Source organism: Homalodisca vitripennis, chromosome 5 (assembly GCF_021130785.1).
Source record: "Homalodisca vitripennis isolate AUS2020 chromosome 5, UT_GWSS_2.1, whole genome shotgun sequence".
Classification (NCBI taxonomy): Eukaryota; Metazoa; Arthropoda; class Insecta; order Hemiptera; family Cicadellidae; genus Homalodisca; species Homalodisca vitripennis.
In genome coordinates this window covers 50,313,791-50,326,498 of record NC_060211.1, presented here as the reverse complement: position 1 = coordinate 50,326,498, position 12,708 = coordinate 50,313,791, and the positions used below count along the sequence as shown (strand labels likewise).

Below are 12,708 nucleotides of genomic sequence, written 5' to 3'. Positions count from 1 at the left end.
CTGCAGTTTTACAATAATTGCATTAAGATTTAAATTTCAAGAGAGTGACTGTTATTAAGATTGCAAATGGATTTATTTATTTCTTCCAGGTGTAAAAGGTATTTTAGTAAATTTTAAGTTGAGATTCTTAAGGGCACTGTACGTTTATTATTTTTGTCTGATTTTACTAAATAAATATTCGTAATAAATACTATTAATAAAATGAGCATTATTAGTAAGAATCGTTTCATTTGTGTTCGTCTAGTATACTGAAATTAGGAGGCTGCTATAGACAAACAATACCTAAAACGTGTAGTTTTTATTTTGATGAAGTGTTTTTGAGAGTTAAAAGGATAATTAAATAACACGATTACAGTGCAGATATTGAATCAACCAGATTTTCAAAACGAACCCGCATATTTGGTAATTGTCTTATAATACTTACTTTCTCAAGGTGCAGTCAATGTTATGATGAAATACTTTTAGTTATTATAATATTAATTTTCTCAAGGTGCAGTCAATGTTATGATGAAATACTTTTAGTTATTATAATAATTTTCTCAAGGTGCAGTCGATGTTTTTATGAAACATGCTTAGTTGGTATTCTTCATCTGTAAATTGATTGTATTTATTTTATCTGCATTTTCTTGGAATTAAGGTTTCTGAAATACTGTTTTCAATAATAGTAATTAGTAGGGGAAGAGGAGTTTTGTAAAGAAGCTGGGTTTAGTCTGGTGGATGGATTAATGAAATTGTCAATGATGTTTTAGTTAAAATCACTTGTTTACTGAAAAATGCTCTTCATTTTTAAGAACTTTTGCAGTTGGTTTTTAAACTGTGTTCATAGGAGATAGAAATTTAGTATTTTTGAGTGTTTGTTTGGTTCTTGCCCTGGGAGGAGTATTATATTAGTACTTTGGCTGTCAATTTCAGAAAAGCAATGGGATTGTAATTTTAAAGGGATGTTAAGCCATTAATGTTTTCTAAATATGAGCATACAGCTTCTTCTAATTGGTTTCACTGACTTAAATTATGTAATATTTAGAGTTCTGTGTAGTGAGCACTACACTTTTGCTGTAGTGAACTTTTTGTTTTAGTTGTTAATTTAGTTTTCCAAGTATAATATCGCCTTCTTTGGTTTATCTACTAAAAAATTTTGCATTCTCTCATTCTCTTTATATAACTTTTGCATTTCTAATCTATGATTCTTCCTCTCAGGCAGTCAGCTTGAAATTTGTTTAGCTTTAAATCAATTTCTAAATGAAGAGTTTTATTTTATCAAAATTGAATGTCTTGAGATGACTATTATTCTGGAACGGTAGGCTACCAGATTCAGCTCCCAACAGTTGAGTTTTTCAAGTCAGTTTCTTCATTTGTTACACTAATAACATTTGTTTCTACTATTTTATGTTATCCTGTTTAGTGTAGAGTCTACATGTTGATGTTAAGGTTTTACAGGTGAAGTTGTCAATTTCATCTTTGTTCAATTTTGTAAGGACTTGCCAGTGATATTTACACATCCAGCGTATGATCATTACAGTTACACGAGTGAATTTTACAACTAAATCATATTAAGTGGGTATTTTCAACCTGTTGTAATCTTGTTCTTACATTATTTATAAGGCGTGTACTGTTGTCATAGATTAAGTTTGCTACCTGATTCAGCGACTGCAACACAGCATTTTGACACTATTCTTGTCATTGCACTACTGACATTCAAGATGATGTTTAAGTTGAAAAATCACACAATAGTCACTGGGTGCTCAATTGGAGCTATATGGAGAGTGATGATATTATTCCCATATAAATTTGATGAGATCTTGTTTTTTCCGCATGTGGAAAGCTATTGTCATGCAGCAAAATAATCCTTTTTTATAGTTCAAAAATTATATAGAGAATATTTCTTGAACTGTAGAAAACTCCGCTGATAACAAAGAAATCGTCAAGAGTCGTCAACTCTGTTTCTCACTAAAAACACGTTTTCGGTAGGATTAAAGATCTTGCTCATTTGTGTGCTATTCCATCAATTATAGTGTTTTGTCTGAACACTTACAAATTTTGTCGGTTAATTATTTCAACTTCTTCATGCCTTTAGCAATAAGAAAACAAATAACATCATGCATTTCATAGTCAGAGGAGCTCATATTAAATATGCATAAACAGATGTGAAAAAGATAAATTTCAGTAACAATTAAATTGAATTGAATAACATTTGCCTAAACTTGTTACATATTTGACGTTTGATAATGTAATAATTGAACAAAGGATACAAGATTTTAAGACTAAATCTACATTCATCAAAGTTCTTACATTTAGTACTATCCTTTCAAATTTAACAATTTAAAAACTATATTAATTGCCTTTACTGAGGATTAATAATTTTGGAGTAAGATAATTTAATAATGGATAAATGTAAAATTCGTCTCTTATGCAACTCATAAAAATAGTTCATAATGATGAATTCTAGTGTGTAAAAGCAAAATATAATATGACTTTTGTACAGTAGCTTGATAAGTAGTTGGTTTCATCTCATGAACAAGCATTTTTATCAAGTAATTTACTATAATTTTCATTTGTTAACTAGGGAATCAACAAACTGTGTAAAATAACATTATTCTCCTCTAAAGAATGTTAGCTCCCATAATATGGTAAGATGTATTATATGATTTTTACAATATGTATAATTAATACATTTAAATGGCTTTTTCCATTTATTTTAATTTGGTTTAGCTCAAATGTTCCATCTGTAGCTCTGGAACATGAAAATAACTGAACCTAATTTCATTGTGCTGTAAAATTATTTTGGACTTTCTTCCATCATTAACTCCAAAAAGGTTGGTGTGTACATTGCATGCCGATCTGTTTTGTAAAACACCCAAGTAATAATATCATATTTCAAACTCAATTCTACTAGAAAAATATGTGAGGTGGCATGATTACTGTTTTCTCCAGTAAATTTACAGAAATGTCTATCTTAACCCTTTGAGTGCCACAGCATATTTTCCCAAGTCATACGCATAAATTGCAGGAGCATTTCCTTCTGTTTTGCAAGCGTGTGGGGAAAAAACTATATTAAAAAACTATTCAACCGATTTGAATAATTTTTTTTAGTTTGTGAGTTATAAAACAAGGTATTTTTTCAATATAATATAATAATTTTATTTTTATTTACACAAAAATAATATAGGTTATAACAAAAACTAAAAAATGAAAAAAAAAAATTTCAAGTTTTAACTAAAATTTTATATATACAGTATTTTTTTTTATTTTTTTTTTAGCTATACCATATGAGAGAATATGAAAAACTGAACAAAAATCATGCATAATATGGTGTGTTACAGTAATATTTAACCAGATACTGCAATATATACAAAATACAACAAAAAGCAATATACATCACTAAACAAATAAACACGAAAAAAGAAGTTTATAAATGCATTGTAAGTTTTACTGAACACAATTGCAGAATAGTAATAACAACAGTTTTCAGCATAAACACACGAAACTAGCACAATGTAAACACCCAACGAACCAAACTGTGTAGTTAATTGCAACAAGTAGCAGCTGACCAACTATTGCGTCATCTGTTTTTTTTTCTGATGGCAAATAACTACAAGGAGGCGGTGAATAATAAAAATCAATCACAATCGATTGTTAGAAACTTGTAGATTGCCGTGAAAATAAGTTATTTGTCAAAACAAAAATTAATTATATGTGATATTAATTAAATACAAATCGTCTACTGAGTAGATGCCAGCAATTTTTGCACATTTCACAACATCTACTATGTAGACGCTGCGGCACTCAAAGGGTTAAGTATCTAAACACTGTTAACAGTCAGTCAATCATACTTAGGATCTGGGAGCCAACAGATCCTTATTATAAGATCCTTATTATCCTTATTATGCTTAAAATATCTTTATTAATTAATTTTAGTTGTGCATGAACTATCTGGAAGTCAAAAGTGGTGAACTGTACTTTTTGTAAGTGGGGTTTTCTATTTTGTAGATGGATGATCTGGCAAAACTTACATCTGAAAATATTGCAGTTGAATTCAACAACAGGCTTAATACTCTGGAGACTGAAAACGCAAGCCTGAAAAAAGGTAATACACATTATTTTCTGAACTTGAGAGCTTAGAAAACTGGTTGATTAATCTTAGTTGGAATGAAAAATGAAGGATTGTTCATACTAAATAATATATATATATATATATATATATATATATATATATATATATATATATATATATATATTTGTTTTGTTTTCTTTAATATCTTTAGGTTGCATAGTGAAAAAATTTCAGTAAACAATAAACAAGTTATTATTTTTTTAATAAACCTTATTTTTATTATTTTATGTAAATATTTTTGTTATAAAACATTATTATAAGAAGCTTTTTGTCTTACATTACATACCTTACGTGGGAAACATGCTTGTTCTGGCAGACTGATTATCTTAAATAAATGTTCGTTATAAATCACAAGATATTCGGATTTCTTAACATCGTCTTATAGTCTTTAATATAAATAAACCACTTCATCTTCATTATCCAGCAAATGACACTTTAACAGCATTTTCACGTTAACTTTCGTTGGATAAGCTAAAATTAAATATAAAATACTGTTAATATAAATAACTAAAGTAATGATTAAATCAGTAGAAATATAAATAAAGACACAATTTAAAATAAGATTAATCTTAACAATAACAATCCATTAATTACACTAGATTGCAAAGTAGGTTAAACCATACTTTTTAATAGTACTCTCCGAAACTAATGTGAACAATTTAAAACTATACATCTTCTTAAATTCTTCAAGCCACAGGGGAGGTCATTATACAATTTCAGTCCAAAATAGAAGAAAATAGGAAGGTAGATTTGTATGTGCAGTAATGATGTACAAATTTTATTGCTTTATCTGTATTTGTTCAGGAACTATCAAGCCCATGCAGGAATTTTTAACACCCTGTATACAATTTAACATTATGAGTTTTTTTAATGAAATTATATTGTTTTGCAGATGTAAATGAACTAACAGAAATGATGAAGAAGTTGAATGAAAGAATCTCAACTCTGGAGAAGTCTGGAAGTGCCTCATCAGCTAAACCTGCAGCCCCTGCCCCAGCCGCTGCAGCCCCCCAGAAGCCAGCCAGCAAGCCCAAGGTGGAAGACGATGATGATGGGGTTGATCTGTTTGGATCAGATTCAGAGGTTTGTATGGCATAGATTTCTATTCATAAAAATACTTTGGATGCCAAAACTGCAGTGACAGATTTACTTTCACTTGATGATATCTGGTATGTTTAGTTTGGTATAATTGTTCAGTCTTACAGCAAGCATTACATAAAATCATAGCCGTATAATGTGTGTTAAACTGTCTATCTATTTTTATATTAATATGTTAATTACAGTTTGTACTTGTAACTAACAAAACTCCATCTCTCTCTTTCACACACAATAAATACATCTGAATGTGTATCAGATATTTTAATTTACTTGATTGCTAAATAAATTCCTGAACACAATTAGTTTTTAAAAGATAAAAAAGGAAAGGTTAACATCACCTCGAAATTAAAAAATATCCTTTGTATACGTGTTTACAAAAGTGTTGGCAAGGCTTATCAAGGGGTTGGGAATTTATCTTCAGTTTGTCTATCCACAGGATACCTGTTGAACATATTGAGCTATAGATCTAAAAATTAGCATAAAACTTCAGTTTCCAAATGCCAAATTTAGTGTGATGATGGTACATGTCCCTTCATCATCTGGACGAGATACTGTGAAGGATATGTACATAGAATCCCAACAGCAGTATGTTCAAGGAGGCAGCAGTCCTCCTGTTATTATAGGGCAATCTTTGCTACATTTAATTATAATTTAGCATTTTAACGTTATCAACATTCAAATTTTTTTAAACCAATATTTTATAACTTTTTATTTTGTTGTAAATTGTCCATGTTGTGATAAAATAAGAAACCAATATAAGCTCCATCTTCAACAATATTGGGGTTTTTCTTCTTTGAAGATCATACTTTTTTATCAAACCTTAATTGATGAAAAGTAGATAATAATGCTAGACAATAACTGTTGTAAGTAAATATTACACATTTAAATTTTTCAACAGTTTTGTTTTTTGGAAGATACATAACTTTTTATTTAGATTCCTAAATTTAAGTATTTTATGCTTGTTGAAAAACTACATTTAATACAAGCTTGCTACATTTAATTCAGAAGTTTTGAAATTGGTTTGATAAATCAAATTTTCCTGTTGGCTTTGCATAAGAAATTCATTGGAACCATTTTGTTTCTAAAAAATTACCTCTAAATAAAAGAGGGTAGTTTGAATTTTTCCAGTATCCTGAGTAATATTTTAGGTTAGATGTTTAAAATTTTACGTCTCTAACACAATGTCCTTAATCAGTTTTTCCTTTAAGTAAACCAGTGAGACAGTGGATCGGTCAGATTATTCAACTTTATATATTATAGTAGTAATAAATGTTACAGGAAGAAGATGAGGATGCAAAGAAAGTGAAAGAACAGAGGCTTGCTGAATATGCTGCAAGAAAATCAAAAAGTAAGTTAAGCAAATTGCGTTTATGTATAGTGTATTCTTAATAAAGCTTATGAAACTTGTAGTACTCATGCCTGCTCTGTGAGCCAATTAATTGTTCACAAATAGCTCCATTAGTCAGATGACCTTAGCTTGCACTTCATTACGGGCTGAGGCAACCAAAGTATTATCAGTACCTTTTGAACTGTATAAGACACAAATAAGTTTAAATTGTGAAACCCTTTTAATTAGTGGACAATTTTAGTTCTTGGCTCATTCTAGTAGGTGGAAAAAGATCATACCCTTTTGTTAAGATCAAAACACTGTAAATCCATAGTTAGCATGCCATGCAACACTGTACAAACTGGATTTTCTATAATTTGGCTTAACCCTTTGAGTGCCAAGACCATATATTGAGTTATGGAACTTTTTGCAACATATGTTATATTCAGGGTATGTCTAAAAATGCCAGACCCGGAAATCCCAGTTGTGTAGCAACTTAGTAAAACATTTTTTTTTAACAGGATTAATTTCCATAGAAACTTATCAGAAATCAGAAAATTTATTTGTCATTTAACACAAGAAACAGTGTAATAGACATCGTCACAGCCTAAGTTATGATTAATACCTTTTCGTATAAAAATACAATGACTAGACTACTTTAAAAACACAACATGTAGCAATAAAACTTTAAGAGACACATAACATATAGACTTAAAAAATAACATCAATGTCAGGCATATTAAAAAATTCTTGTACATGATAAAATGGGTTTTTCTTTTAACCAGGCATATAACACTCTTCTTTAAATCTACTTATAGGCACAGATCGGGCACTAGAAGGTAATCTATTAAAAAATTTGATGCTTATAACTTTATGTGATGCTTGAGTTTTTTTGCTAACCTAACATATGGTAAATCTAACAGTGCATTAAATCTAGTATGGGTAATGATGAAATTCATTCCTCGTGTAATAGTCCTGCAAGTTATTCTTAACATTACATAAACAAACAAATATATACAGATTTATCACAGTAAGAATACCTTCTTGAACAAAAAGAGGTTTGCAATGTGCCCTATAAGGAGAGTTTGTTAAAATTCTTAAAGCTTTCTTTTGTAGAATTAAGATTCTCTGTACATCACTGCAGTTTCCCCAAAGAATAATACCATAAGAAATTATACTATTAAAAAAAGCATAGTATGCATTAATTACATATTGTTTTGGGACAAGCTTTCTAATTTTGTCTTAGTAAATAAATTACTCTGGAGAGCTTGACAGAAACACATTATTTACATGGGCATTCCAAGCTAATTTAGAATCTAAGGTTATACCTAATAATTTGACACTATCATTAATCTTAAAGCCTAAGTCAGTTTCACGATTACATAAACTAAAAATTATAGATTGAGTCTTAGACTGGTTTAGCATAAGACCGTTAGACTGAAACCAAATGGAACTTTCAGTAATATAATTATCCATTAATACCAGATAGCATCTCTAGCTTGTTTCTACAGAAAAAAGTTGAGTCATCGGCAAATACAACAGAATTACAATTAACAATTTACAGGCAAATCATTTATATGTACAAGAAACAAAAAAGGGCCCAAGACCGATCCCTGTGGTACTCCGCAATTTATATCTACTATTTCAGACAGTTTGCTGCCAATACAAACTCTCTGAGTGCGACTGCTTAAAAAAGACTGAAAAAGATTTAGCTCCACACCACTTATGCCGTAATAATGTAATTTTTTGAGAAGAGTCTCGTGTGGAACACAGTCAAACGCCTTTGTGAGATCGCACAAGGTTGCTAAAGTGCTACAGTGAGTTTCAAAACCCTCCAATACAGATACCACAAGACCCTCCACTGCATCCACAGTTGACCTACATGCTGTAGATCAAAATGCTTGGTTTTAATTGGGCTATACTTTTTATATTAAATTTTCTTACAGTTTATTTTCTTTATATATATATATATTTTTAACACAAAACAAAAAAGTTTTCTTTTTAAAACATTTTTTTAAAGTTTTATTGCAGTTTTTACAAATAAAAAAAAACATTTTTACTATGGAAAACACTTTCTTTTCTAAGGGAATATTACTAATAAAAAATGTGCAAAATTTCATAGTGTTATGTTTAAAACCGGGACAAAAAAAAATTTTTTTTTTAGACCAAAACAGTTTGGAAAAAATACACTCATAGCCTCATCATATACATTTGTGTGTGGTCTAAAAGAAAACTTATAAAAATTTACTCACCACATACAGTATTTCTTATGCTCAAGAATGAAAGAATGAAATTTCAGTTCAAAATCTTCACTAAATGTTTATATACAATTATTTATATACACTATTCACAACAGTTTGTCTTCACTTCACTTGCATTTGTGCTTTGGGAAGCAGGTGCCATGACAGCCTTCCCCACAGTTTGTGCAAACTGTTCTAGACCTCATCCTTCCTGTTTTGAAATCAGGCCCCCTCATTGTACATACAAAACAAGTCTTTTCTTTTTTTCCGGGCAATTTTTCTAATCCAATTTTTCTTTTGTCACCCTCTACGTTTACAGTTTTACCTTGCTGTGCTACCCATTCATCAGAAATACTTTCAATGATTTGCACAGTATACTGGTATCTAGAAAGAGGTTTTCCTGTTGTTTTGGACACAATTTTCCCTATATAATAATGTAGGAATTTATTACCATTCTTGCAAAAAGATTAAAAACAACCTTTTTCCAATACTTAACTGTTCGTCTTTCGTCAAGGTAAGAATAGAGCATCATGTCGAATGTGTCTATCCCACCCATGTGCTTATTGTAATCTAGTATGATGGATGGTTTGTTTTCAACTGTTACCCTGCCATGCCTCCTTTTGGTATGTACAATATCTTTTATCTCAGCTTTTGAGGACAGCAAAACAACTGGTTTTTTTGTGATGCTTGTTGTCTATAGGCCAGTGTCACTATGTTTTCCTTGATGGTAGTACTTCTTCTGGCCAACTTGAAACTTTTCTTTGATTCCATCAGGCAAGCCTTTTTTATTCTTCCTTACTGTGCCAGTAAAAAAAGGTTTTTTCCTCATACAATTTTTTGACCAGCGGAATACTAGAAAAAAAATTGTCTGTAAAAACATGAAACCCTTTCTGTAAATAATTACAAGCACGAAGAAGAGAAGTGACAACCGAATAGCCAAGACCATATTTTTTTACCTCATCAGATGGAGATGTGTTCTTCTTACCCTGATAGCAAAATAAGCTCATGCAGTAATTAAGATACAGAGTCACACAACACCCATAACTTTATTCCCCCACCTATGGTGGTGCTTATTGGGGAGGTATTGTGTGATTCCGGTTTGACTTTTCGTCCCAATTAGAGATTCGGTCGACTGACAACTGTTCATGGGCTGTATAAAAGAATTTAAATAGCCTATTACAGTGCTCAATTAAGGGTTTGAACTTTTGAGTGGGGTCGTAACCTGGTTGGTTGGCTTTAGGTAGTTTTTCATTGTCAACAATGTGAAAGAAACTAAGCAAAATTTGAAATCTATTTCGTGTGAACATCTTACTAAACCATGGAGTTGCTTGTGAGTCACTAGTTGACCAATAAGAGGGGATAGTTGGTTTCCTAATCAGGCCCATATTATAAAACAGCAGCAATAAAAGCCTTCATTTCCAAAATGTTCACGGGGATCCAGCTGTGCCTACGACTACCAGGTGAGTCATTGTCTGCAAAGACGAAATTGTCTGGTTAGCATACCTGTTGGTTTCAACCACAAAACATAGTCAAAAGTGTTTTCTGTAAACAATAGTGTAAAATAGTCAATGGGCTTAGAGTCAACAGGTGGGCAATGTCTAGGTCCTGGAGATTCAACATAAGAAAAATCATGAGTGAAGTTACTGCGGCTCTCTTCGTTTATACTAAGCCAAATATCATTGTCTGTAGGCCCGTCGGCATCATCACCCCGATACGGAGGAAACTGGATAACACACTCCTATCAATGATTCTACTTACGTTAGGTCTAAGGCCTAACCTGTGTTCCTGACGTACTAGGCCTAGGTCTAGAAACATCAAAGTCACTCTCTGAGGATTGACCTCTATGTACATTTTTTTTGTGGCTCATACAATGGATCAGCATCACTATCATCACTAAAATAAATCACTAAGATCGTCTTCTGAGGGTTAGTAAATTACCATCAGATACATCACCATCAAGTTCTCTGTCCACCTCACTTGATCTAAGGTTCTCAGGATCCATTATTCAGCCATTTGAAAACTACTTAAGTGTTTTACACACTAATAATAAACACTACACACGCACAATTCAAACGATTGTAGCACAAAAAACGTAATAATTTACGCTATTAGAATTCAAGCAACAATGTTTTCAAAAGAAACAACACACTAGCACGCGGTTCTGCATTCTGTTGGCAGCGCTGTGATGGCCATTGTTTTTTTTTTTTAGATTCTCTTCTGGATTGGATTTTTTTTTCCAAACACCACAGAAAATTAAAGGCATATTATTGGAAATACAATTTATTACGTCGAAACATAAAAAATACCGAAAAATATAAACAAAGGATCTTAAAATAATTGGTGGCGAAGATTTGTCACCATGGCATTTCTCGCATATACAACTGGTTGGCGAAAAGTCGTCACCGTGGCATTTCTCGCATTTATCATTGGTGACGAAATTTCGTCACCGTGGCACTCAAAGGGTTAAAAAATGAGTTATGATCTTTTGGAGAAAAATTCTAATGAACCAAAATCATTTCTTTTGTTAAAAATTGGCTGTGTATTCAGAGCTGTTATGTCAACATTCTTGTAAAATATTAATTTTATTTGTTTCAAATTTGTTTGACGTTATGGAATGATCACTTTTTAAGTTGCATAAAATCAATATATCCCTTAAATATGTTTTTATATATATTCTAAGTAGGTATTAGAACACTTTAATATTTACATTATAAAAATAATATTTAATAGAAGAAAGAACATTAAAAAAGTGTGTTATGTTGTCATTGTTGATGTTATATAATCTTATTAACATGGACTGATGGATTGTAAATTTTATAATCCTAGTGTGAGTAATTCTATGTACAATTTAAAAATTTACACATGATCGATTATGATAAGTTTTGTTTTTAAAATGTTATTATCTAGTGTTCTTATTAACAATGTTTTTTATTTGTTTTTTATTCACAAACCTTTTATATTAGTTTTTTGCTCACTTTGTTTTTACAATAATTGAAATTTTGCTGTCCTTTGTACCCAGTTTGATAATATTACCTGAGATAAACATTTAAATTTATGAGTATATATACCCATAATATATAATATTCATAAGAAACCAAAATGTTTAAATTGTGGGTTTTTTGTGTTTATTTACATTCAGTTATAATAAAATTAACATTCCATTTTGGATGTTCTCCGATCATGACCCCCCAGAACCCAAAACTATCGTAGTCCAAAAATTTATACATACAGAGTGTGTTGGGGGAGGGGGTGGGCTTATGAAATATAATGTAAGCTTGTGAACATGATAGATAACTGCCGTAGTTTTTTTTTAATATCCCTATTGAACTTGGTACAAAGGCAGTACTTGCATATATAGCTGGGATGAGTTCGTTAGTCAATCTTAAAAAAAAAAATTGCTAGATGATGGCGGCCGTTTGGCCGCAAAAATTTTAACCCAACTAATTCTCAATATAGATCCAAAACAATACATTTTTGTAATATATAAGGGTTTTAAACAACTTTTTCTCTTTCACGTATTTTAGAAATCTCTTAAGGTTTTAAGACGGCTGCCATTCAAAGTTTAGAAACTGGTTATATATCAGTTATTATGACTTTTATTTGCATTACAGTGCAAAACAAAAAAAATGTTTTAGAATTTTCAGATTTTATAATACTGTTTTTCCTTACATGTTTTTTAATGTCTTGTAAGATTTCCAGATAGCGGGCACACAACATTTTAAGTAGTATACAACTTAATGGGAATAATTGTGAACAAGATAAATACCGTAATTTTTAATATATCCAGACTAAACTTGGTACAAAGGCAGTACTTGCTGATAGCTTTGATGAGTTCGTTAACCCATTGCGGATCACTGACGAGCTGGGCTCGTCACGCAGCGGCCGGGCCTAACGGCACGGTGACGAGCTCAGGTCACAAAAGCGGTCTGCTT

The 12,708-nt window shown here is 31.1% G+C and overlaps 1 protein-coding gene across 5 annotated transcripts in view; it reads left to right on the top strand.

The window, feature by feature from the left end:
- LOC124362152 (probable elongation factor 1-delta) overlaps positions 1-12,708 on the top strand; it is a 40,026-nt gene that overhangs the window by 17,419 nt on the left and 9,899 nt on the right. For all 5 annotated transcript variants that reach the window (XM_046816392.1, XM_046816389.1, XM_046816393.1 and 2 more), the window contains 3 exons: positions 3,988-4,084; positions 5,004-5,194; positions 6,488-6,557. In XM_046816392.1, coding sequence (XP_046672348.1) covers positions 3,988-4,084; positions 5,004-5,194; positions 6,488-6,557 — 358 coding nt within the window. The remainder of the gene's footprint in view (positions 1-3,987; positions 4,085-5,003; positions 5,195-6,487; positions 6,558-12,708) is intronic.